This window comes from Balaenoptera musculus, chromosome 9 (assembly GCF_009873245.2).
Source record: "Balaenoptera musculus isolate JJ_BM4_2016_0621 chromosome 9, mBalMus1.pri.v3, whole genome shotgun sequence".
Lineage (NCBI taxonomy): Eukaryota > Metazoa > Chordata > Mammalia > Artiodactyla > Balaenopteridae > Balaenoptera > Balaenoptera musculus.
The window spans coordinates 94,039,457-94,067,205 of NC_045793.1; the positions used below are offsets into that span (position 1 = coordinate 94,039,457).

General features: G+C 41.6%; 1 protein-coding gene across 1 annotated transcript in view; it reads left to right on the forward strand.

Moving 5' to 3' along the window:
* Nucleotides 1-27,749, forward strand: part of POU6F2 (POU class 6 homeobox 2) — a 454,777-nt gene that overhangs the window by 381,822 nt on the left and 45,206 nt on the right. Inside the window, exon 6 of the mRNA XM_036863657.1 lies at nt 21,363-21,509. Within this exon, the coding sequence (XP_036719552.1) occupies nt 21,363-21,509 (147 nt within the window). The remainder of the gene's footprint in view (nt 1-21,362; nt 21,510-27,749) is intronic.

Here is a 27,749-nt window from a genome sequence, read left to right on the forward strand (position 1 = left end):
AGCAGGCCCAAAGACAGCTGAGAAAAATGGTCCTGTCTCTCAGGACAAGAAGATGCAGAAACATACAACTCAGAAAGCACAGCCCTCCGGGCCTGTGTGGGATGAAAGCAGAGGGTCCAGTAGCCAAGAGGGCAACCCCGGCTCCGAGCCCCAGGTCTGGGCCAGCAGGGGGAACCAAGGCGGGAGAGGAGACTGGAACAGATCCCAGCCACAGACCCCAGGCAGAGGGGAGAGACCCCGGCACACAGGAAGTCCCTGACAGACACCCAGGCCCTGCAGGACAAGGCGGGAGTTCAGGACAAAGCTCCCTTAGGATGCTGGGAAGAGCAAAGCCGGCCCAGACGGGAAGGAACAGCACCACGCAGGTCTCAGGGGAAGAACTGAAACAAGAGAGCATGTGATCGTGACCTACCTGGTACGAGAGCTTGGAATAGGGCCCAAGTCAGAGCTGCTCTGAGTGAACAGTGGTTCTGCAAGGGCTGAGTTCCCCCAACCAAGATCCTTAAACTCCCCATGAGGACAAGACAGCCAGGTAGGGCCCTCGATACTAATTGATTTTCACAGTAGTGCCCTGGAGTCATCGAGAAGGAGAAATTCCACCACTCAGCCATAAAAAGAGTAGAATTTTGCCATTTGCAGCAACATGGATGGACTTGGAGGGCATTATGCTTAGTGAAATAAGACAGAGAAAGACAAATATTGTATGGTATCACTTATATGTGGAATCTAAAAAGCACAACAAACTAGTGAATATAACAAAAAAGAAGCAGACTCACAGATACAGAGAACAAACTCATGGTTACCAGTGGGGAGAGGGAAGGGGGGAGGGGCAATACAGGGGTAGGGGATTAAGAGGTACAAACTCTTAGGTATAAAATAAGCTACAAGGATATATTGTACAACACAGGGAATATAGCCAATATTTTATAATAACTATAAATGGAATATAACCTTTAAAAATTGTGAATCACTGCATTGTACACCTGTAATTCATATAAAATTATACAGCAACCATACTTCAATTTAAAAAATAAAAATAAACTACTGAAAAAAAAAGAAAAAGAAATTCTGTTAAGCTTAGAGAGGCATAAAAAATATATTGGTATGGAAAGGTATGAACTATATGTAATGCAGTTTTTTTAAAGTGAATAAAAAAGATTACCTTCACCCAAAAAGTACCCATATTGTGCTCCTATTTTTGTTAATATGTCCATCACCAGACAAGTACAAGAGGACACACACCAAAATGTTGGCACTGTTATCTCTGGGATTGGGGTAGTTTTAATTTATGTCTTATTTGCTTATCTCTATTTTACAGTTTTCTACAACAACATGTACCTTGTATGTAATAAAAGTGATAAAGGGTAAAAGAAGGTAGTGACATTGGCAGTGCATTTTAAATATTTCCATGTACAAGATTAAAACAGTTTTTAAAAACCCTCATCTAGAAATCCTGGTGATCTGATGTGATTCATGCTTCTAGGAACCCCAGAAGCTGAGATTTTCCTTTACCTATGAAATGAGAGCCTCAATCTAAACCACCAGGTGACAGAAACTTTCTATACTGCTGTCTCCTGCAATATTTTAGCTTGTTCTTATAGGAAAATGTTAAACTTCCTTTGATCAGGAGCTCAAAGAGCCCTAATTAGACTACTCCAATGGTGTAAACTCTTCAGCATTAAGAGCCGTCTGTGACCTCTTTTCTCTTTACCAGTAGGGTATTGAAATCAGCAGAGTCCATAGAAGTCACTCAGAGATGTTTATCCTTTGACCAGAACCCAGAAGGGTTACATGAAGCCACAGCAATGATCCAAGAGCAGGGAAAGCTGCACATGTTTTAAAAAGTCAGGGGTTTCTGCACCTATACAAATCTGGGCAACTTCTCTGAGCTTCAGTTTCCTCTTTCTTTCCTGTTGCATGAGGCCGCGTGGAGATACAGCTTCAATTTTTCTGTCCTCTCTCACCCATTTCTGCAAAGGCAGAGTGTTTTAATTCTGTCATCCTCTCCAAAAATGCTAAATTTAAATATAGCAAATGGGCCCCCCAGATAAGGGTCTTAAAATATGTGGTAAATGACAGATCTTTCAAACATAAGGAACTCAAAGATTTTTTTTTAATAGATCTCTATTGGAGTATAATTGCTTCACAATACTGTGTTAGTTTCTGTTGTACAACAAACTGAATCAGCTATACATATACATATATCCCCATATCCCCTCCCTCTTGAGCCTCCCTCCCATCCTCCCTATCCCATCCCTCTAGATCGTCACAAAGCACGGAGCTGATCTCCCTGTGCTATGAGGCTGCTTCCCACTAGCTATCTATTTTACATTTGGTAGTGTATATATGTCGATGTGGCACATATATACAATGGAATATTCCTCAGCCATAAAAAGAAACGAAATTGAGTTATTTGTAGTGAGGTGGATGGACCTAGAGTCTGTCATACAGAGTGAAGTAAGTCGGAAAGAGAAAAACAAATACTGTATGCTAACGCATATATATGGACTATAAAAAAAAAAAAAAATGGTACTGATGAACCTAGTGGCAGGGCAGGAATAAAGATGTAGACATAAGAGAATGGACTTGAGGACACGGGGAGGGGGGAAGGGGAAGCTGGGGCGAAGTGAAAGGAACTCAAAGATTTTTAATCCAAAGGCCGATTCAATAATCCTAAACACTGCCCAGTTAGAGGTCAGAGAGTTGGGGATAAATCCAAACTAGCCCCAGTGGTTCTTATTTGTTCCACTGAACATCTAGAGAAAGGAATTTTACTGGCTGTGTCTCATAAAATAACAGATACTCCATCCTTAGAAATACTTGCAATTGGTTCAGATCAAATACTCCAGGGCTTGGACCAGACACCATGGCTGGGCTGTTTCCTTTTTGCAATAGCAGTGACAGATCACCATGTTAAAAACCTTGTAAAGTTTTTAAAGTTTTAGCAAAATACACTGCAGCTCAAAGTGTGCTTATAGTGGTGATTGTGTCTGAGGTCTGTAGACATGTAGGGTAACAAAGGAGTTGAACACTGAAGAGTCAGTTGCTGTCTGCAGTTATTTGATGATTCTTTTTTTTAAATTTGTTTTGTATATTTCAGTATAGTTGATTAACAATGTTGTGTTAGTTTCAGGTGTACAGCAAAGTGATTCAGTTATACATATACATGTGTCCATTCTTTTTCAAATTCTTTTCCCATTCAGGTTATTACAGAGTATTAAGCTGTGCTTACACAGCTTATACCTGTGCTATACAGCAGGTATTTTGTGATTCTTTTTTTGTGATTCTTTACCAAAAAAATCTGCCATGTGTATGGGGTATAAACTAAAATAACCAATATTCAAATAATTACAAATGTTTTCCAAACCTGGGCTTGTAAACAGCCTTGCTTGTTTCTGCCTCAGGACCTTTGCACATGTTTTCCTCCCTCTGCCCAATTCAGTGTCCAGTTATTTACATGCTGGCTTTCTCTTGTCTGTAAACTCTCACCTCAAGTCTCACCTTCTTGGAGAGATGTCTCTTGACCACATGATCTAAAGTATCTGTTCCCTCTGCCCCCACGAGTCCCTCTATCACATTTTCCTGTTTTAGTTTCTTCCTAGCTCTTCCTGCTACCTAAAATTATCTTGTCCATTGCCTACCCATTTACTTCTGTCTCCCCCCACCAGACTGGAGGCACCTTGTCGCCCTGTCAATCTTGCTCCCTGCTGTACCTGTGGTACCTAGAATAGCGCCAGGCACGTGACAGGCACTCAGTAAATATATGCTGGATGAATGATTCAACTTACTTTCCCTTGGTTCCAGCATCTATATTGCTGCCATATGGACCACATTCAGGCAAGATCCCTCACCTCCCACGTCTTAGCTATATCCCTGTAAACACAGAATGGGAGCAAACTATACTGGGTCAAGCTGATTCAGAACACAATTGGAAGCTTTGCAGTATAAATAAATCCTTCTAAGTAGAGGGATGAATTCTGATCAGATAGTAATACCTAAGTGTTTTTGAAGGCCAGAGTTTAGAAGATGTTGTTATTTGCATATATGTAACTTACAACCTGCCGACTCCCAAAAGTGATCTGAGAGGGCTTATGATCAAAAACATATAGTACCCGTAAGCAGAGTTGATAAAACACCCAAATCCATGCAGAGTGTAAGACACCGAATGCCTAGGCTAATACTTCTACAATTTCTCATTAAACTTAACCCTGGACTTCCTTAGGGCGAAGGTAGAAAAGGAAACAGTGGGTTCTGTAAACCTCAAATCCTTGCTATGGGAAGAGTATCAGTGCGTCACAAACGACCCCTCCTCTCTTTCCTGTATTCATTCAACAAACACACAGTGTCTGCCTCACAAGGCGCTGTGCTCAGTGCCAGGGGTGCAGGAAGGGAAGCCTCTGCTCTTGGGTTGCTCCGGGTCCTGGAGGAAGAGGAGGAGGTGGGGCACGGCTACAATTAGTTACACTGTGACAAACTGTTGATACACTAGAATCACACACACAGTTCTACAGGAATAGCAGATTGGATCGCTTCATTCTGCCCCCGGGTAGGCCTGAGAAGGCAGATCTTGTTGGTTCTGGGCTGGGCAGAAGCTCACCAGTGAGAGAGAAATATTCTAGTCAGAGGCTGGGGAGGTAAGAGACCTTTGGGTTCTAGAAGCAGCAAGTTATTCAGAGTGGCTGGAGTATTAAGAGCCCAGTGATAAGCATATAATAACATGTCTTTTGAGCATTTACTGTGTGTCTGGGCATTGAACTTCAGACAGACGCCACAAGGTGAATGCTTTTCTTACTCCGCATGGACACTGTTGGAAACAGCGGCCTGGGGAGGCTAGGTGTGCTGGACACTGGGATGCCCCCAGATCTCCCTTTTTGGAACTTCGGGTATAGCCAAACCAACATCTTTGCATACCCTGCCTTTCTCATAACTGTGAGCAAAGCAACAAATCTGTAGGTGCAAATAAATTTAACCGTGAGTATTTTTATTTTTTATTTATTTTTTAAAAATTTTTATTGGAGTCTAGTTGCTTTACAATATTGTGTTAGTTTCTACTGTACAGCAAAGTGAATCAGCTATATATATACCTATATCCCCTCTTTTTTGGATTTCCTTCCCATTTAGGTCACTGCAGTGCGAATATTTTTAAGGTTAACAAAAAATGCTATGGTTGCAGAAACTAAGGAAACTAGAGAACCAAATGTAACTTGGTAAATTTGCTTCTTAATACAAACATTTTTTTTCTTAACTGCAATATCTTAGATATATGAAAATATGTGTTTCTTGATTTTGTCAACATTGAGGATTTAAAAACAAAATGAAAGCCTTAGTGGCCATTTTTTCTCTCTGTTTAGCAATTATCTACTATGGTGCATACAATAAAAAATAAAAGAGTATTATTCTCAAGCTAGACTTAGGCAAGTCAGCCACAGGTCGAGTTCAAAACCTATAGCCTTTAAAATAGACACACATGGACACACGTGGCCCTCTTCCAAATCCCCACATACCAGTACAGAGAACCATCTTCCAGTTTTCCACTCTTGAGGGTTTCATTTCTAACACGTGTGCTTGCCTTCTGATTCCGTTCCATTCCATTCTGAATTCTTCCTGGGATATAAAAGGTGCTGTGTTGGGTGGTAACAATGAGGTCACCATCAGATACCCTTGTGCTCATTTCATGGTGATACTTCACCTAACAGCAATTCAAAAATATTGCCATCCTGCTCACTGAATGGTAATGCAGCTGTGTTTGTGAACGCTTAAAGTTCGTGCGGTCTGCAGGGTTCTTTTGCAGTCAATAAATTTTATCTCAGCCAATTTGCATGAACATTAAAAAAGCACCAGAGGGAATTTTGTTCAGACCTAGATAGTTCCTGGAGCACCTAGGTTTGAAATATAAAGTCCTTCCTTTAAAAATGGTTGATGAGAATAGCCGAAGTGCATCACAAGCTTATTCCATTGGCCTATTTGTTAACTCTATGGATAACAAAGTAATACATCATCCAGCTTTTCTCAGCGCGTGTAACATAGAATGCATGTTCTAGGGATGTTCGTGGTATCCCATGCAAAGGGGGTACCATGATCAAATATTATTGGGAAATGCAGAGTTAAACAAGCTGAACGGGTTTTCTTTTGTAAATCACCAAGAGGTAGATGCTTCACACAGTTTCCCAAACCTTTTATTCCAGAAACAATCCAGGACCAGGGTTTCAGTAAACACACTTTAGAATTGCTGTAATTTTCAAATGTTCTACCAGAATATCATTGCTTGCTAGCATGTAGAGCTAAAGCTAAAAAAACGTTGTTCTAAAGACATTATGAACTTCCAATTTATTTTGATAAATTCTAAGAAATTACATTTCCCCTTGTTACTTGATGGCGTTTTCTTTAAAAGCCATGTGACTCTCTTGCTCAATTTGTCCAAGTTCTTGAAACCAAAATTTTGGAAAAGTAAACTTGTTTATTTAATATGTTTTTATTTTCATTTTCTGCTTCTATATTTTGTTTTATTTAAGTGATGTTTTCTATACAGTGATTATACAATCACCTCTAAAGTTATATATTGTCTTTTCTTCCTTTTTTTACACTTGGCCATTTTGCTTTTTATCCTTCCATTACTGCAATGGAGACGCATAAAGGCATAAGGAATTTTAAAATGTGCTCTTATTTTTTTTAAGTAATATACCAAACACATAGTAAACAGTGTACATGATCATCTGAAAAATCAAATAAAGCATGAATAAAACTTTCTACTATCCAGACACAGGAATACATCCCCCCAAAAGCCCAAATGATTCTGGAGTTCCATGCTGAAGCTATACGGATACAAAGCCCCAGCAGCTGTATCTCTGCCCAAGTTTCATAGTGATGACCGGCCCTCTTTTCTCCCTTCTGCAGTGGTTTTCTTCAGTATTTGGACAAACTGGGATATGGCAGTTCTAACTCTTTGCTTTTGTCCTTGAAAGCCTTTGCCTGGTTGATTTGCAGTTGTTTATCTTTTAACATCAGGTAATTCGTTTTTTATTAAAAATCTATTACAGATTTCAAATTCTATTGCTGTTCCCTGTGATAGAACAGTGTGCTAGGTCTGATCCCATGGGAAAAGCGTGGAGCCCCAGTCTCAGCCCAGGATGTGCAGGTACCAAGCTGCTGCCTACTGGCTGCTGGGCGCCAGCCCCAAAGTCCGTGAACAGCACGGTCGTTTCAGAAACTTGCTATAAGCCCTGACAGCCTTATATCCCCGCTGGCTAAAGCAGATTTAGAAATCATTTTTTATTTAACATATTTATTTAGTAACTCTTACAGGAATAGAACTCAAAACATTACAGCACTGTTTTCAGTTTTATTCCACCATTTGAGCATCATGATGGAAGTTTACTCTTTGAAGGCGCTTTCGAGATCACCCAGTTCAAGGGTTCTCAGGCTTTAGTGTGCATCCGCCTCACCAGAACTGCTGTTAAAACCCAGAATGCCACTCCTGGCCCAGAGCTTCTGACTCAGCAGGTCTGGGGTGAAGGCTGAGAGTTTGCGTTTTCAGCTCCCAGGTGATGCGATGTTGCTGGTCCCTGGGCCCCACATTGAGAACCACTGCGGTAGAAAGCCCGTTCTCCCAGCCCTCTCCAGAGGACCTGAACGTTCCTGGAGCTGGCCTGCAGCCCAAACCCTGCAGAGCTATCAGAGAGGGGAGGAGGGAAATCGTGATTTCTCCAGGCCTTGGAGCAGCACCAGGGATGATGGTGGGCCTCAGTGTTTAGCAGGGGTATTCCTCAGGGGAGGCTAACTCCATAACACACGTCCCTGAAACCACTGTGGCTTAACTGCCCATCAGGGACCGTATTTTGAAAACCACTGACCTAGTTCAGCTTTCTCAGTTTACAGACAAGGAAATGGAGCAGGGCCAGGGCAAGGCGCCACGCCCACTTAGCAGCTGACTCAGGAAGAGAACCCGGCTGCCCTGACTTCCAGCAATTTCACATGCTCTCCTCCATCACTAGTTTACCTAGTTTCTGCCTATAAATGCACTTCCAGGCTTTCCTCAGTAGTTACCAGTATTGCCAAGAACATTTTAAACATATTTTTCTCAGTGCTGATGGGGTAGATTGGTTTCTTCAGTCAGTGATGTCTTGCTCTTTTCTCCCTAAATGTGGAAAATTCCGACACAGCCTTGCTTTTGCTCTTGGTGAGATTAAGCTTTATGTTTTTTAACCTATGTTCGGTTTTATTAATGGAAACTTCCCAAGTGATCTCTACAACAACTTTTTATATTTTCTTGGCTTACGGATCCTACAGGCAGTGGTTCTACTGTTAGCCTAATGTTTTTAGAACAACCTATAACCAATATATTTTGTGAACGCAGAAGGATTTTATTTACCTCTGAGCGTTCTGGTCATGTTTTTTTGCTTTCTCTTTCTTGTACCTATCTTTCCCTTTCTACAGAGTCATATTTTCTCTAATAATTTGGACCATTTGTTTTTCCTAATGGCAAAGTTCTCTTCTGGGCACTGAGGCTGCAGCACATCTGACATGGGTGTGGAGCTGTACTCTGTACCCCTGTACTCTTGACAGTAAAGGAACCATCATAAATGCTTAAGGATGTCACTTAAAGATGGATGTGACATGACCAGAAATGCATTGTCTTCTCCCTATAGTGGAATCAAATGGTTAATTTGATCCCACTGTAAATTCAAGAAAGTAGAAGTTTGAAAGGTTACACACCAACAGTAAATAGGTTGATTTCTGCTGGTCCTTGGGAGAAAATAATGCATGACCCAAATGTAGTATTGTTTTGTGGGAAGAATAGCATATCTTCTGACTAGCTTTCTTCTACAATAGCTGTTCAGTGAATAAATTTTATGAGGCAAGCAAACCATTATGCATAAAAATAAAATTCAGTAACAGCTTAGACAAGGCTCTACACTGCCCATGTGTGAATGAAACCAAGATATTATGTGTAACATTTGTTACAAGCATATTTTAATAACCAATGTGTTTATTGGGATGCAAGAAAGAGGAAGCATATGTTTTGTTCTGTATAAGTGATGGATTGAACTAGTTTGGACTTCTAAAAAGTTTCTTGAGTTTCCATGGTAAAATTAATATCTATAGAAAATATACATATTCAGGAGTAAAATAGCCCCAAAGTAAATAAAAGACTTCCATCTTCTCTGGGCAGATTCTCAGAGACTTCAAATCTTGTCATAAACTAATACAACCCCTATAATTAATTTATAAAATTAAAGTTTTTTGTTTGTTTTGTTTTTAATTGGGGTATAGTTGCTTCACAATGCTGTGCCAGTTTCTGCTGGACAGTGAAGTGAATCAGCCATAGGTATGCACGTATCCCCAGTTTACAAAACCACAGCTCAGTCTTCACGCGTGTACCCAGCCATGGACATGACGGTTGGATACAGAGGTACAATTTATCACTTATAATCCATCTGTGTAATTTTTTGTAACAGAGAACATCCCATATTTTAAAAGATGATGGCTTTGTTTTTATTATTCAAAATTCAATTGTTGGTTTTTGTTTTGGTTTTTTTTTTTTTTTTTGGTCAGTCATCACTTGTTTAGATTTCCCTTTATATAAAATAAATGAAAATATTTTGTGATTTAATGACTATCAATCAGTGTTGCTTCCCGAGCTACAAAGCTGTTAAGGCTGTCTCCATTATATTGCAAAAAGATGGGAATATTTAGGTGCTTTCAAAGCAACAGCTTGCAAGGAATCTCTCAGGAGATGCTCTATTCCATATGAACACATGCATGCCATTCATACATGTGCTTCCTAATTTCTATTTTCCTACCTTCTTTCTCTGCCTTCAGAACCCATCTCAGAATTTTCCCAGCCCCATCTGCTGCCCTAACTCTGGCCATTCCAAACACACCAGGCATTCTGATGTTCCCATAATTTTGTACTTATTCTTTCTTCAGCTCTAACTGCCCTTCTTCTCCTGTCTGCCTAGTTGATCTGCTTCCTAGCAATTATTTTGTGAAGCTTCCCTCACATGCCTCTCTTCCCTTAGTGAGCTAGCCAGTTCCCCAGTGTTCCCCCAGGTCACCGATCACACTGCTACCCCGACGCTTGTGGCTCGTTTTATATTTTACTGAGACATAATTTACATACCACATTATATTAGTATCAAGTGCACAACAAAATGATTTGACATTTGTATGTATTGGGAAATGACCACCACAGTAAGTCCAGTTAACATCCATCCCCACACATAGTTAGAAATCTTTCTTCTCGGGATGAGAACTTTTAAGATCTACTCTTTTATCAACTTGCGAATACCCAATGCAGTATTATTAACTATAGTCCCCATGCTGTACGTTACTTCTCCATGACATATATTTCATTACTGGGCATTTGTAACCTCTTGACCGCCTTCATCCATTTAGCCTACCCCCCACCTCTGGCGACCACCAGTCTGTTCTCTGTATCTGTGAGCTTGGGCCGTTGGTGTTGCTGCTGTTCACATATAAGTGGCGTCACACAGTATTTGTCTTTCTCTGTCTGACTCATGTCACTTAGCATAATGCCCTGCGGTCCATCCATGTTGTGCAAATGGCAAGATTTTATTCCTTTTTATGGCTGAATAGTATTCCATTTTATATATAATGATATATAATATATATTTATATGTACACCACATTTTCTTTATGCAGCCATTAATGGATACTTAGGTTGCTTCCTTGTCTTGCCTATTGTAAATAACGCTGCAGTGAACAGGAGGGCGCAGATATATTTGCAAGTTAGTGTTTTTGTTTTCTTCAAATAAATATACAGAAGTGGAGTTTCTGGATCATAGGGTAGCTCTATTTTTAATTTTTTGAGGACCCTCCATACTGTTTCCCATAGTAGCTGCACCAATTTCCATTCCCCCCAACAGTGCATGATCCCTTCTCTTTACATCCTCACCAACACCTCTTATTTCTTGTCTGTTTGATGATAGTCATTCTAACAGGTGTGAGGTAATCTCTGATTGTGATTTGGATTTGCACCATTGGCTCTTAATTTATCTATCTACACACCTGTCTTCCCACACCCTGGAAGCTCTTTGGGGGAGAGACATATAGTCAGTGGTCAATGTTTGTTGAATCAATGGATAGCAAACTAGTCCGTATTCCAAGTGCAAAGTTACCCCAAGCCACACCCCTTCTCCCACTGAAGGGCAGCCCCTGGTCTTTGCCTCCTGATCTTCTCTGCCTCCAGGCTGACCCACCCCCACCCTAGTCCAGCTCAGTCACCAGAGTGACCATTCTAAACCTCAGATCTGATCATGTCTCTCCACCCTCCCATACAGAATGAAGGTGACACACCAAGTGCTCCCTCCATAATCTCACACCTCACCCCATCATCTGCCACTCCCCTCCCTCACTTCATGGTCCCAAAATATCCAAGTACCAATGCAGTGGCTTCACACCCATGAAATGCTTTCTCTGCCCTCCATTCTATTCCCAGTGGTTGAGAAGCCTTCTTTCTCCCATTCCCAACTCTTCCCCAATCAACTCCTAATCATCCTTTTTGATTCTAAGATCCTAAGTGGTTTGCACGCCTGAGGTCTAGTGAGGGCCCCTCATCTGGGCTCCGGGCACCCCTTTCTTACAGCACTGGCTACACGGGGTGGAAATCAGCAATTCATCAATTAGGGAGCACATCAAGGCAAAAGACTCTTGCCTTGTTCACCTCTGTATCCCTGGGGCCTGGCTCAGCGCCTGCCCCATGTTTTTGGGGAAGTATCTGATGAACAGAATTGTCCTGAGGCTCCGCAGGGCAGACCATGCCTTGTCTTTCTTTGAGTGCCTCATCCTTTCTTGTCTTTCTTCGGCCCTCAATAGCACCTGTTTTCCCTGCAGGGGCTCAACCAGTGTTGGAGAGTAATTTAAGTAAATTAGACATAGGTGGGGCAAGAGTGTGCCCTGCTTTCCTGTAGCTAGAAACTGGAATAATACCAATTGCTGTACCAGGGAAGCAATTTATTCTTTAAAAAAATTAGCCTTTTTTCTTTCATCACAGGAGTGCTCCCAATCACTTATTTAAACTGGATGATAGAATAAAAGATACAGAAAGAATAATTTTGAAATATCAACAAATTCACCTAACTAATGTGCCATGACAATAGGCAATTGGTGAGAGGAGCGCTATTGTATGTAAGTAGGAAAATAGCATGAAACTCAATAAAAAGATAGATTTTCAGGTTATTAAATGGAGGGCTAGACAGAAAAGGAAATGAGATGTGTAAGCTGGTGGTAATACAGTATTGGCCTGCATATAACTTAGATAAAATCTGATTTCGTGTTGGTGAGTTTCCATAATACTGACCTCTCTGCTTCCAAATCAAATGTATTGGGGTAAGTTAAACACTAGTTTTTCCCCCCTCAACGCTGGGCTTGACAATTTTATCAGTAAATTTAAAAATAAAAAAGAAATGCCTCCCATCGGAGAGCTTTCTAATAGTTTGCAGCCAATCACAGTGTGCTGGCCAGACTTATTTCCTTCCCCTCCCTCAAGGGTTTCCTGTTCCCTCGGTGCAGATCTCATCAGTCATCCTGCAGAACCTGGACCCGGGCCCTCTGCAGAATCCACCTCTCTCTCCAGTGTCCTTCTAGAAAACTCTCCAGGGCATCCACATGTGCCCATAGTCTCCCCTCTGTTCACCTGCATTGATGTGCAGGGTTTGCAAAGCCATCTGAATAGAACCTCACTTTTGACACTGCCCCCAGTGACCTCCAGGAACCACAGACCATGTAAATGCCCAAGTGGTCGACACCTCCTGAAGTCCCACCACAGTGAGGCTGCACGAAGGGAGAGCATGCCCCTCCTACACTGATGTCACACTCTGCCACCTAGCCTCAAAGGGACACATGGATCCATCCTTATCTGGGGAAAACAGCCCCTTCTGCTCCTGCCCGTGCTGCTGTCTGCAGGAGCTTTGCTCTAGTCCATGGGGCTGGGCTGGGGATGCAAACCCCATAGCCCAACTCCATCTCCACCAACACAGCCCAAGGATAAAAAAATAAATGAAAGCCCTCATTCACTGCCTCCTTATGCTTCAGCTCCCAAGTAACATTAAACCTGGAGCCTAAGCCCTCCACGCAGCCCCATCCCCACTCGATTCTAGGCATGCAATTTCCAGGGATGCTTTTGGTCCAGGGAAGAGCCTTCATCCTTAGATGCTGCCATTGTTTTTATATCCTGGGATATTCCCAGAATTCCTTAGGGGAGTCTGCCTGGGCAGCTGAGAGGAATGCTTTAAGTGCAGGCGCTGACTCACACGAGGAACTGACCCATCAGGGATTATTCACGAACCCTCAGGACTGAGTCACCCATATTCAAGGCTCTGGTCAGTCAGTCCAGCGGGTGTGAGAGACTCTAAAGTGTGGTGCTGTGTTTTTAAAAAGATGAGTTTAGACAAATTTCCTCCAAAATTTTCACTCTTTTCTGTGAATTGAAGGGTCCAACTCTCACCAAGATCCCAGTCAGGCCTAGATATCTTTGACTCACTCCTTCATATGTTCATTCAATCCATGTTGACTGAGGGCCTGCTGGGTGCCTGGGTGCTGAAGATACAGCAGTGAACCAAAATCTATATTCTAGAGAGAGGGATGAAGAGTATACACAAATGACTAATGTAATATTAGACTCTACAAGTGCTGTGAAATACATGAGAAAACTAGATGGAGAGTGAAAGGGAATTTTTTTAAACTTTGTATTACGGAAAATTGCAAGCACATGTAAAAGTAGAAAAAATAGCATAATGAACCATACATATCCACCACCTAGGTTCTACAGTGATCAACACCAGACCCTCTTCTATATCCCCACCCCTTCTCCCCACTGCACAGATTATTTCAGAATGAATCCCCGACATTGTATCATTTCCTTGTACATGTTTTGGCATGAATCTTTAAAAGAAAGGGAGTGCTTTTTAGATAAAGTAGTCAAGAAAGGTGTCTCTATGGAGGTGACCTGGGAGAAGAGAGGTGTGAATGAGAAAGGGTTGCAGATGTAGAAACAGCAAGTGTAAACACCCCAGGGTAGTTGAGGATCTGCAAAAAGCCCCATTGTGACTTCCCTCAAGGGAGTGAGGGGCAGAGGGGATGCAAACCTAAACAATAGTATGGCCAGAAGTTCCTGGAAGGAATAAAAATTATTATAGCAAAATTTGCATAGTGCTTACCGTATGCCAGGAACTCTTCTAGTATTTTGCATATATTAACTCATGTATTTTTCACAGCATCCCCATCATGTCGTTACTCGTATTATTATCCCCAGTTTACGAACACTGAAAAAACTGAGACACAGAAAGTGTTTTAGTCCTTTCAGGCTGCTATAACAAAACACCACAGACTGGGTGGCTTAATAAACCAAAAATTTATTTCTCACAGTTCTGGAGGCTGGGAAGTCCAAGATCAAGGCACCAGCATGGTTGAGTTCCGTTGAGAGCCCTCTCCTGATTCACAGTGCTTTCTCACTGTGTCCTCATGTGGTGAAAGGGGCTAAAGATATCTACGGGGTCTCTTTTCATAAGGGCACTAATCCCATTCGTGAGGGCTCCACCCCTGTGACTTAAGCACCTCCCAAAGGCCCCATCTTCTAATACCACCATCTTTGGGGGTTAAGATTTCAACATATGAATTGGAGGGAGAGGGTGCACAAACATTCAGACCTTAGCAGAAAGGTACAGCAAGTTACTGGCAGCTTCATGATTGGAACCCAGGCAATCTAGTTCCAGAATGCAAGCTCTTAATCCTTACCCTGTGCTGCTCCCCTTTCCCTTTTCAGATAGAATGGTTCATTCACTGCCAGTCACATTTCTGTGCAACTCTGAGCGAGCACAAGGTAGACAGAGACAGACTCAGAGCTGCCCTCCCAGGTCTCTTTGAACCCACCACCTCTTCTCTCACTGACCCCACCCCAGACTGCCACCCCCTCCAGGTCTGGATACTGCTCCCTGGACAGCTCATCTTTTCCTACCTCCCATCTCTTCCTACCAGATCTCTTTCCCTCTTTGACTATAAGCCCCCAGAGGGTAGGGAACATGTCACTCTGTCATTCACACCATCTCTCTCACACTGTGCCCAAAACATAGTGGGTCCTGAATAAATGTTTGCAGGGTAAAGACTTTAATGAGTGAAAGGGAGTGACATTTGCCTTGTAACCATAATTGTTCAAGTTCCACCCACATCCCCTGGAATCCTTCTTTTCTGTAAGTTGCCCCTGTCTTGGGGGGCTTTCAGAAACCAGCACGAGCAGCTCTTCTTCCAAAGACTCCACTTGGTCCCAAGAGCAAAGAGCCAACAATACCCAGGGATTTGGGTCCCAAGCTTCTCCTCCACCTCACAGATGTGAACTGGACTGTCAGGTGTTGAGTGTGGACACCCAGCTTCCTTGCCTCGGGGGTGGGAACTCACACTCCAGAGCCCCTGACAGATTGGAGTTCCTCCCTTCCCCCTCCATCCTGGTTCTGGGAAACTCAACCTCAGACTTTAGGTCGTTTACAAAATTCCTCTGTTAGCCAGTGTAGCTGGGTGTTGATAGAAAGTTACTGGAGCATTAATAGAAAATTACTATACTTACAGTTGGCCACAAAATTAAAATAAATTAAATATAATTCATTTTGAGACTAGACTGAAATCAGTGTGACTTTACGTTGATGACTCGAAGGTATTTTAGGACGTTGCAGTATCTGAGAGTCATCACGGCACATCTCATGCACTCCAGTCTGAGACGTCTCAGCCATGGAAATGGAGACTTTTGGTTGGTAGAGAGTAGGACGGGCAGCATGTAGCACATTGCCATCTCTCCAGGGAAGCGGGCAGAGAGCAAGCAGCAAAGCTTGACTCAATATTAAAGCTCACAAAACTGAGACTTCTCCGGAGGTCCAGCGGTTAAGACTCCGCGATCCCACTACAGGGGGCACGGGTTCGATCCCTGGTCGAGGAACTAAGATCCCACATGCTGTGTAGTGCGGCCAAAAATAAACATTAAAATTAAAAAATAAAATAAAACTCACAAAACTGATTTCTGTGATGAGGGTTTCATAACACATAATAATCATGAGACCAAAGGGAAAAAACCTAGTAGGATAAAACACACATCGGGTGGGTCATTGAGATGAATATGGCCGCCCTTCCAGAATTTGTCTACCGGTATTTCCTTGACCTTTAAGAGAAGTCTTGAGGGTAAGAAGTGGAAATACTGATTTGGTTAAAAGAGTCCCAAGGAACCAAGAAACACGTTTTGCAGTGTAAGAAAAGTCAAGGACCTAGCGTGTGGGAATGAAGAGCCACGTTTGCCCTCCTGTTCCTAGGCAGCCACTGCAAGTCATTTCAGACCTTAAATGGGGAATGAATTGTGATGAATGTGTTCATGAGCATCCTCATTTGAAAACAAATGGCACCACAGTTCCAGAGTTTTAAATTGAAAAGTTAGTAGCAAAAAGAGCTGCTCCAAAATCCATACTCTATAAAATTCACATAGATCATAAGGAGAATGATAAAACTATAGATCATGAGCAATTATGCTCCGAAGAAAGGTTTGAGCCAGCTGAATTCATAAGGTCCTCCTGGTACAAAGACATAGACATAGAATATAACACTATAGCCAAAGTGCTGCGTCATGCTGCCATATTTTTGTAAGTAAGATTTATACTAATAGAATACTGTAATCAGCAAATTTTCATGAACAATATTGTGACTACTAAGGCTCAGATTCAAGAACCCTGAATTCTTTAGCAGGCTGTAGAATGTGAGTCTTTCAGAGAAAGAGAAGACGGGGCAAGATTTGGATACCCCACCACATTATCTCTGGTGACATTTATGTGATGTCACACAGATGACACCATCTAAGAGTCCTCCTTGAAGAAACTGTATCAGAGTTTTTCTTTCCATCACCATTTAGTGTTGCACAGATAATAAGGATGTGCATAGAGCACTATGGATTTGGGAATATGGATTTATTCTCATTATGAGATGACTACCCAATATCCCTATCAATACGTGAATGGAAAAATCAACCATTGCAAATCCCAAGGGAAATTTTTTTTATGAATCTACTTCCTGCATGCCTTCACTATCAAATTAACAACTGTGGGATAGACTCATTCACCATAGTTTGACATGAGGCAGGAATTAAACTGCAAAATGGGTGTCCTTCTGGAACCCTAACAAATGTTGTAAACTAAGCGTGAGATAAAACAGACCAGAAAAAAAAAGGTCTTCTCTTGCTTTTCTGCCACCTACCTACCCTGGCCTCAGAATCAAAACACTGCTTTCTCTATAAATTTCTCTATACGTGATCAAATATGAGAGGCCAGCAGGTGAGGTCATGCTTTAACTACTTCTTTCAGATGTCTTCCAGTCTGAAATATCTTTAAACCCCATATTTATCTTTTCAATTATACAACTCATGTCATCTAACAATCACATTACTTAGCTAATCGCTTTCTTCAAGCTACTGTTTTAAAATAAGCAAAGGAAAATTAGAGAGTACAATTTAAAGTATAAAAATGGAGACTACAGTTACTGTGTTCACATTACTTCCAGAGTAAAAAGCTATTTGTGGAGGTGAGTTCTAATTCTGATAAATTAATCAGTTCAGAATCCTGCTGCACAATATGAACCATGAGGGTAATAGCTAGCACTATTTTAGAACATGACATATGCCAAGTATTATTCCAACACTTTTTTGCACATGTTATCTCATTTAATTCTCATCATAACTCTGTGAACAGTGGTGCCCTGTTTACACGCATTTAACCTATGAGAGTATGAAGCATGGTTTCCTTAAAGTCACAAGCCAAGGCAGTCTGGTTTCAGAGCGGATGCCCTCAACTGCATGAATGGATAGACCAGGCTCTGTGAGGTTTGAAGCCTTTGCTTACCGGTACAAAACTACTTTTGTTTTATTATCCTGTTATTTTTATTCTCTAAAATTCAGGGGGCTGTCTTAAGGAATTAGTGTTTCTATTAGTAGGTTTTTAGACTATCTGAGAATTATAGAACTATAGCTTGATGTATTCAAGGCCCAGAATCCATTTGGATGTGACAGGAGGACTCTCTGCAAATCCTGCTTTGAGAGCTACCACATTTATAAACAAGCGTGCACCAGAATGCAGCATGTCTTTCGCACTGGTCTGTTGCAAACACAAGGATGTAGCACAGTCAGACCTCATTTGGGCCATCCTTTGCTGGTTAGGTGCATTGGCAATGAAAGATCTGAAGGCAGACACTTGGCAGTGTCTGCAAAATATCCAGTTGGTCCTAGAACGTTGACATGCTCATTATGTGCATTTATTGTGCCTGGGCTCCCCACTGTCCAAATCTCCCCCGAGTCTCCAATCAAGAAGAAGTATTGAGAGGAACACTGCTAATATGACATGCCTGGGGACAATACAGAGTGACATGACCCAAGGTGATGAAGAGAACACTTATGGTTTCCTGACCATCCCCTCCCCCGTCCCCGCCACGTATCTTAATGCATATTACATCGTGCCTTGGCAGTCCCAGACAGAAAAGCCAAAAGATATTTAGGAAGCTGCATCCATCGGCAACACCAACGGTCCATCTGAAATGCTGTCAGCTTACAGATTGACTTGTACCTGCTCTCTGTATATACCACTCACTCCCCTGCCTTCACTTCCAACTCTGCTTCCGGGGGCCAGCAAGGCATCTCCCCAGAGCCCTACACCCTTCACAGAGACCTAGGGATGCAAGTAAGAGAGCCATCGAGTTGGCATTTGCTTCATTAAGAGAGAAAGGCTGCAAAAACAGGAACAGATTGGATTTCAGTCTAGGACCGGGATATAGAGAGAGTAAACGTTAAAAAAATAAACAAAATCTGTACATCCATGGTCGCTGAAGCAATCTTCCAAAACAGTAGAAGTGTTCCCCCCATTCCTGGCCCTATAACACAAAGGCCCAGAGCCTGATTTTAAGTAGCTGCTTTGTTTTATATTCAGAACAACAGTTTATCCTTTATATAATGCCTGAATTTATTGTGACTACATGGGACTATTGCTGAACAACACACTAGTGTCCTAAATGTTGGGAATTCTCATCTACACTATTGTATTGTATCCAGAGAGTAATTCCAAAATTACCTATGTGAATTTTTGATTGACCTAGATGTTAGGGAAATGTCCTCCAATTTTTAAAAATATTTTCTCTTCATTAAATAGGAAGCACTGTCTATCTTCTTTAGAAAGCATTCTGTAGTTATTGATTTAAATGTTTCACTCAAAATTCGTGGACAAAATTGCATATTCAACATTAAAACCAAATTGCACATAATTTAATCTTTCTTTGAGATTAAGAACCTTATTTTGAGAGCTCCCTGAAATTCAGGAATTTCATTATGATTTCAGCTCGTATTGCATGGAAAGAAATGTAAACATATCAACTGGCACATGACCTGAGAATTGTGTACCTCTGGGCAGTGTCCATCCTGACCATTTGGGGAAGGTATTCCTCAAGTGGTCTTCTCACTTTGGAAGTGAAAGAAAAGAACACACTATAAACTCTTTCACTTTAGGGAGTCAAGCCAAAAACAAGGAGAGTTTCCATTCAACATATACCACTACTTGCCTCCTATACATTGTACAAATATCCTCAGAAAACCAAGATCAAGGCCAACCTGAATTTTAAATCCCATGGTGGTAATCTGGGATAAGACAGGGTTTCTCTTTAGGCTAATGAATGAGAATTTTTTTTTTCTCCTTAAAAGGAAAATCATTATTATCTTTTAGGAGAGAGATAAAGGCAAAAGACACATAATGTAATGAGCTGAAAGTGGATTTTCATTGCTAAAAAATGTGCTGGGTCAATGAAATTACTGTAGAACTAGTGCTGTGAAATTTCGTTGTAAAAGAATAAAGAAACCAATAAGATAAGGATATCACATTAATGGGGGGGGGGAGAATTATTAAATTCTTGTCCTTTTTGATATTTCCTCTGACAATTAGTATTTCCATCCTCATCAGATGACATAAACTCTAGGCAAATTTCCAAAGGAATTAAGTAATAAAATATGTTTTGAGAGGAAGAGGGAGGGAAAAAGGAAAAGAAAGAAAAAGATGAGAAACTGAGACAGTAAAGAGAAAGTAAAGAAGAAAGTTAAAAAAAAAAAGAGGCATCTTTAGAAGAGCTTCTAGGACTTGAATAAAGTATGGCATTAATTTTTTTCTACCAAGTCTTAGTCTTGGCAGGTTTCTGCTAAATGCAGGAATTTCATGGATGTGGGAACTGGTGATGGAAAATGCATTATCATACACAACAATTGCTGTACTTGAGAGGAACTATATGGGAAAAAATAACACCCTAGAATAAATACAAATGAAATTCATGTATCAAAACCATTACTGTGAAAATAGTTTAAATGTTTCTTGCATTTATATCTAGTCATTAACCTAAATGCAGATTTTAGTTCAAGCTACACTTCTGCCTCATGGTCAGAAGGCCTGAAAACCTGTGACGTGGAAAATTGGCAGGATAAAGAATATTGAATTGGCCTCCACGGAAAAACAAAATTTGGCAGAAATAACCTCCTCCTTGGGTGGCTCTCCCCACCCCCCGTTCCCCCCCTCACCCCCCGGCCCCAATTCCCCTGTCAGATTCCTCCCTAGCTCACTCTTGTCCCAGCAAAGAGGCCAAGGGAAGGCCGCATATGAGCTAAAACAGCAAGCTGATGTCAACCTGACCATTCACCAGGGAACCTTTCTCCTTGACCTTGAATCCCATGGTTCAAGTGAGCCCGCCCAAAAAGTCCCAACCCTAGACTTAGCCTCTGAGAGCACAGAGGCTGGAGGTTTCTATTTCTCCTGACTTTGGTTTCCTTCATCCTTGGAGAAGGATGTGGGGTGAGGCGTCTGCCTTACCAGATATGAAACTGCAATTCACAATTGAAAATGATAAACTCATTTGCATAAATCCCTAAAATCTCTTCCTCTCCTCCACCCCTACTCCCATCCTGTTTTAATCCCACATTCAGTCTGGTTGCCTCAAGCAAAGAAGACCTTTTCTCCAAGTTTTATTTAGTCTAGCAAACAAAACCCAGGGACTTCTCCAAAATTATTTCTCCACCTGGGAAGATCCTAAGGTCCCACGTCGCCCCTGGGGCCCAGCTCCCTCCCTCCTGGGGCGACTCCCAAACCCAGGCTCCATTAAGCAGCCCAGTGTTGATGGAGAGTATTTCCCTTCCAGCCTCACTTCCAACCTTCCCCAAACCCTACAGCTTCAGAGGGAACGTTCCCCAGGCCCTTTGCATGAGCCATTTGGAGCGATAACTTTCCCCTCACAAGTGAATGTTGTTTCCGTGTGCTGTGCGTGTCTTGGTGGTTTCACCCTGATCTTTTCTCTCTTTGCAGCTGGTTAATAATCCACTAGCAAGTCAGGCTGCAGCGGCTGCAGCAGCAGCAGCCATGGGCTCCATAGCAAGTTCACAGGCCTTTGGCAATGCCCTCTCCAGTCTGCAGGGGGTCACGGGTCAACTAGTTACTAATGCACAAGGACAGGTGAGTGGGAGACGGGAACAAGAGTGAATTTTTATGGCAGATTGAACTCGGAAAAGAAATGAATTTCTTTTGCATGACAGTGATATGTAACCGCAGCCATTCAAGGCAAATAAATAATGTTGAACAGCAACGTCAAGAAGAAGAGAAGGGTTGGGAGGTGTTTCTCTCATTTAGAAGCAAGATTTTTTTCCTTCCCCTAGAATGTCTACTAAGTTTTATTTTGGTTTTATTTCTATATGATGACTCATGTTATGACCTTAATTGAAGAAATTACTTTTCAGGATTGGGAGACTCTTTCTAAGAAAAATCAGTTACATTTTACAAGTAAGATTTCCATTTTGGTTTTTTTTTATTTTTTGGAAACTTGGGTATTGGAGGAGACTGGTAAGTTTCCTTCCCTAATTGCACTAAGATTTTTAAACTAGCCTTAAGAAAGCTATTTCTGGATGTTTGGGGAGGTGATGGGAAACAATTCAGGATGTCCTGTAAAGGTAAAAACGAAAAGGTGTGAGTTAGAGTTATCCCAAAACCGCCAGTCGCCAACGTACCCAGCCTCTTGCTGATTCTCACTAGACCTCAGCGGTCTCTTGTGTGCTTGTAGATTTACTTCAGCCTGCTAGGGCCAGTAAACCTTGCTCATGTCACCATCAGGCACGTCTGTTCCCTCACACTGCTAATGTGCCCGCATCGTGACCACCAAGATGCTGACGGGGCTTCTTGATGAAGGTGGTCCCTCTTCAAGACCCCAGTAAACCTGAAAGCTGCATGCGGAGCCAAAGAGGTTGAAGCTGATGGTGCCAGGGGTGCCCTCCATTCAAAGGCCTGACACAGAGCCCAGCCTCGCTGGGTAGGGCACCTGGTTCTCGAGTGTTGCTCTTTCTGAGGACGAAACACAAGAGAGAAGGAGCTTGCAACCTTGCCGAGATTTTTTCCTCCCAGGGTTATTTACCCAGCAGTGAGGTTGCTCCTCTATGCTTGGCCTGCTGTGGGGGAACAGGAATTGAGGTGTCTTGAACCCTGTTTTATTTTACATAAAGAGTAAACAGAGATGCATTATAAGCTAAACCGGCTCCATCCACATCCCAGGGGGAAAAAAAAAAGCTGACCTTGTTATATTTCCTGGGCGGGTGCAGGATTGTCCCATCAGAACCCCTGAGGCCTGAACGATGGAGCTTGTCAAAGAGCGGCCCCAGGTAATGAATCATCTTATCACAGGTGCACACCACACATATTAAAGGAGGGATGTATGAACACCGTGCCCTCCACGGTCACCTTTCAATGTCGGCTTTAACCCTTGTTCCAATCCCTTTTCATCAAAGGATCATTTTATGCAGCCGGCTCTAAATGGAGGCTCTCAAAAGCCTATTAAGATTTCTGGAGGGATGGGGTATTGGTGTGGAGGAAAAGTTGGTTATAATATCTATAAGTCATACTCAGATCAGGCCTGTCCTGGTAACTGCTTCCTGGAGTTGTGCCCAAAATAGAACACCCTGTTTCCTTCCTGCCAGGCAGCCGACCCTTGAAATGTAAATTTTAAGAGTTCAAGATAGACAGCATAACCACTGATGTGTATTTCCCTCTGATTTTTCTTGTTTCCATGTCCAAGTAAAATGTACCACTATGCCCCACCTCGTGAGTATTTGTGATGAAGAAAATGCTTTATTGTTTAGAAGGAATTGTTAGTTTATTCTTGTGATGATTTAATGGTTGATCATTTTTGCCGGTTACAAATCCACCTCCTTCTCGGGGGGCTGGAGTTACAACCTCCGCTTTGTGTGGCCTTGGCCAGCCCCCGTCCCAGGGGCTCCCAGCCCACAAGTACCCCTAAGGAAATGGGCTGCAAAGTTGCTTGACTGGCAACTCTGCATAAATTAAGAATTGATTTTAACCTTAATTTTTCTATTTTAGAAACTGTGTTACAATAGTTGATTTGATATGGTACACAAACCTCCTAAAGTAAAACAAACTTATAGAGAAATCAATCATGGCCACCTATAAAGTCTTGTCTGAGAGTTTTAGACACGTCCCAATGGCATCATGTCCCCTTCCTAGTGCAAGAAGAGACCAAGATGCTCCCATTTCCAAAGTAGAGGAATTGGCCACATTGATGCAGCACTATAGGTTTTTTAAAATCTCTATAATATAAACACCATCATCTTCCCAGAAAAAGGTGCATGCCCTGCACCTCTTGGCACAAAGATACCAATTTGAGCCTTACAAAGTAGTCAAATTATACCCCCCAAAAGGCAAATATTATTTGGGCTGTGTGTGTGTGTGTGTGTGTGTGTGTGTGTGTGTATGTGTGTACTCCTTTGGCTTGTGTTAATGTGGTACAAAAGGTAAGAATATATTGGAATCAGGTTAATGCAATCGCCATGTTCAAAATACCATGTAAACTAGGATTACTACATGCAGCCCATTTTCAATTCCTTAAAAATCTCCATGGAGCTTTCCCAGAAAAGATACAAAGAGAAAACTCTAAATATATTTAGAGATTCTTTCATCTGAGTTCTTGACATCAACTATTTTTTTTAAATTTGAAAGTTCACCTGGGAGTAGTAACATTAAAATCTAAACCTAAGTTAGAAAAGCATGTTTCACTCCACTGATAATTTGCTACGGTAGGTCTGTTGATTGCAAGCAGGGGCATTGTGTTATCAGTAAGGCCCTGATCCTTGCTCCCCACTGCTAAGATTCTCTCTGCTCCCTGGAAACCGAAGTGGGATTACTCAGTAGTTAAGAGCCCTGACTGATTTCAGACCTGCCTGGGAGTGGGTTTAGGCTCCACCTCTTTTTGGTCTTATGACATTAGGGCAATGACTTAACCTTCCTAAACCAGAGCCTCGTCTTCAAAACTCTAACACAACCCCTATGAGGCAGACTGAGCTAGTGGCTCGTCCTCGGAGGGCAGGTGGTCCTAGGTCTGCCTCCTTGGCTGGGCAGAGGCCCGCACAGGGAGACATGCCCGGATCTTCCTTCAAACTCTAGGGCCTTAGACTCTCAACAAGAAATCCTACCACCTGGGACTGTAGTTTTGCTTCCTTGTCTTGGAATCTATGTTTCCATTTACTGGATCTCAGTAAATTTCGATATAGTTAAGGATTTTTTTATGTTCTTTTTTTCCGACTAGTAGTTATGAGCAAATATGGAGGGAAAACTTCAGACATTTTATACCCTTCTAACCCTGCCATTCATTTGCAGTTAATTCAGAAGTCAGACACTGGTCTGAAGAGTGAATAATTCTAACAAAATAATACATTCTAAAGTCACAAAGCACGTATCTTAACCCAGGGATGTTAAAGTATTTTAAAATTATATCACACGCAGCTTCACTCTGAGGTGGGAAGGTACCAAGTGTTCTAATGGTAATTAGTGACAATGAAATTGATAATGGCTATCGCAGTGCTGAGAAGAACATTTTGGTTCTCCTTGCTCACTGAATCAGGAACTCACGCGGGTGTGGAAGCTAGGCAATGGCATGAGCGCTAGGTATAGACTCATTTGAATCCAAAGTCAGACAATAACTAGTTCTGTGACCTTAGGCAAATTACCTGAGCTCTCTGAGCCTCGGTTTCATTATAAAATAAAAATAATCAAAACTAAGCCCCTAGATTATGAAGATTATATGAGATGTGTGGGGGGAAAAAACCTACCATAGCACCTGAGTACATGATCAAAGACTCAATAAATGATTATCCTAATTATCATCATCGTCATCATCATGGTTTAGAGTTTGTCTAGTATTTTCTGGAAACCTTTCTTTGGTTTGGATATACATCAGAGGCAGTACAGTCTACAGGCAAAGAAAATGAGCTCTGGAACCAGACTGCCATTCACCAGTTGTGAGACCTTGGGCAATTGACTTACCTTCTCTGTGCCTCAATTTCTGCATCCGAAAAATGGGGATGATTATGGCACCAGCTTCTAGGCCTAAAGGGCTTAGAACAGGGTCAGGCACGTAGTCATCATTCAATAATACCATCACTCAATAAATGGTACCTGTTATTATTAATCAAGAAGCGATGTGTTTTCGGTTTATAACTGTGCACACAAACCTGCTGTGTGTGAGGAGTTTGAGAGCATGAGAATCTTAATAGTAGGACATTAACTTCCGTTAGGGAAATCTCATCCTGACCCTGGATAGTTCAATAGGGTTGTGTGTGTGTGTTCCTAACACTTATTCAGTGGGTATGTTCAGGATTCGGCAAGTAGATTTACCATCGATTTGTTTAGCTATAGAATTGGCTTCCCTCGAGCCCCCGGCAATATCTCCTTGTTGGCGTTATTGCAGAAAAGTAAAAGCAAATGAAATTTTATTTTAACCTGGGGCTAAAGAAAGCATTTTACATTTTAACTGAAGCTCAGAATGTTTCCTGATGAAATTAGTTCTCAACCACTGTGAAATTTTCGTAAGTGGCAGGCAGCAAGTCAAAAACCCTCCCTTCAGTCTTTAAAGAGCCAGTCAAGTGAAAAAAAAAAAAAATCAACTAAACAACGTTACTCTTTTATATATAAAAAGAAGAAAAAAAATTAAAAGGACTTACCCATTCAGGTTACCCAAGAATACACACAGCATGATATGAATAAACGATGGCTGAGCACAGCTGGTTTGGCCAGAAGGAAGGATGTGCTGTAGGATAGGGGCTGTTTCCTAAATGACCACAAGGCCATGATTAAAGTAAAACAATCTGCTGATCCTAGCAGTAGCCTTGGCTGCAGAGGTGGATGGAGAGGTAGGACCACCACCAGTTCCAAGTGGAAGACCATGCCAATATCATAACTTTCCAAAGTGGTGAGAAATACATGTCTTAGAATGGAAGAAACTTGTTGCTGACATTGGGATGTCCCTCAGAATTAGAATAATAATAAGCTCAATAGCATCTCTAGAAGGCAATAGAGTAGCTAAGAACATAGGCTTTAAAGGACACAGGTCTGATGGGAACACATTTCTAGCTCAGTGGCCTTGGATAAGTTCTAGAACTTTCCTGGGCCTCCGTTTCCTCATCAGCAAAGTGGGAGTGATAAGACTCCTCACATACTTTTGTTGTGGGGTTAGACGTGATAATAGCAGGAAGGGTGCTTAGCACAGTGCCTGATAGCTCTTGAGCATTTAGTAAATTACATTGATTGATCCATAAATTAATGCCATAGCTATTTTTTTAGGATGAAGAAGCAGCAATTGACCTTGAACTCTGGCTTGCTAACACATAGCTAACACATAACACATCACTCAACACATAATTTTAAATAGAAAGATGAGAATCTTTTAGAGAGAATCACTACAAGATGAAGGAAGATAAAGTTATAATAAATGCAAATCTTAGCCAAAAGATTGAGATATAATGAATTTATGTGTCCATTGAGCCCCTCTGTGGGCTTGATTAGGTCTGTCTGTGCAGGAGAACTAACAAAGCCACAGCTGCCCACATTAGTAAAACTAATTTTAAACTTTATGCAAAGGAGATCAAGTGTGCAGCTTTGACAGTGGGACTCAAACCAGTGCATTAGGCGCATCCAGCTAAAGCCAGTTGACTGGAAATTTAGGGAGTTTCACAGGTACTCTTGTATTTCATTTTTTATAATGAGACGCATTAAATGTATAGACAAAAGATAATTTCTTACATAAAAAATAGCACAAAAGACATTCTTGTTCAGCCACGTAGATATTAACTTTTTTCCATACAAGCCTCAGTTCTTTTGCTTATTTTTACTTTATTTTATTTTATTTATGGCTGCGCCACACCGCATAGGGGAACTTAGTTCCCCAACCAGGGATCAAACCCACAGACCCTGCAGTGGAAGCACGGAGTCTTAACCACTGGACCTCAAGGGAAGTCCCTATTGCTTATTTTTAAAAGAAATGAAACATTACTGATAACAGCTAAGACCTTAAAATGCCTTCCATTCCTCTCTTTCCCTTCCCCAGGTGATTCCTATGATAAAAGTGGTGATTCCTTTCGTGCAAGTTTTGCATTTTTACTACAAAATATTGATTTTTTTTAAAGCTACAAGATCCTATTACAGAATACCATTTTAATACAAAAATAGAATATATTATTTAGATATTTTGCATAAATAAGAATCAATTTGTTAAAAATTCAGAGTCGGTATCTAAAAATTCAGAGTTCGCATCTGTATATTCCCCCCCCCCCACCCACATACTATGAACAGAGCGATCTATGTATGTAATAAGCTCAACGAATGGGTTTGGCCATATTTTCTAAACCAAAATTCAAAACG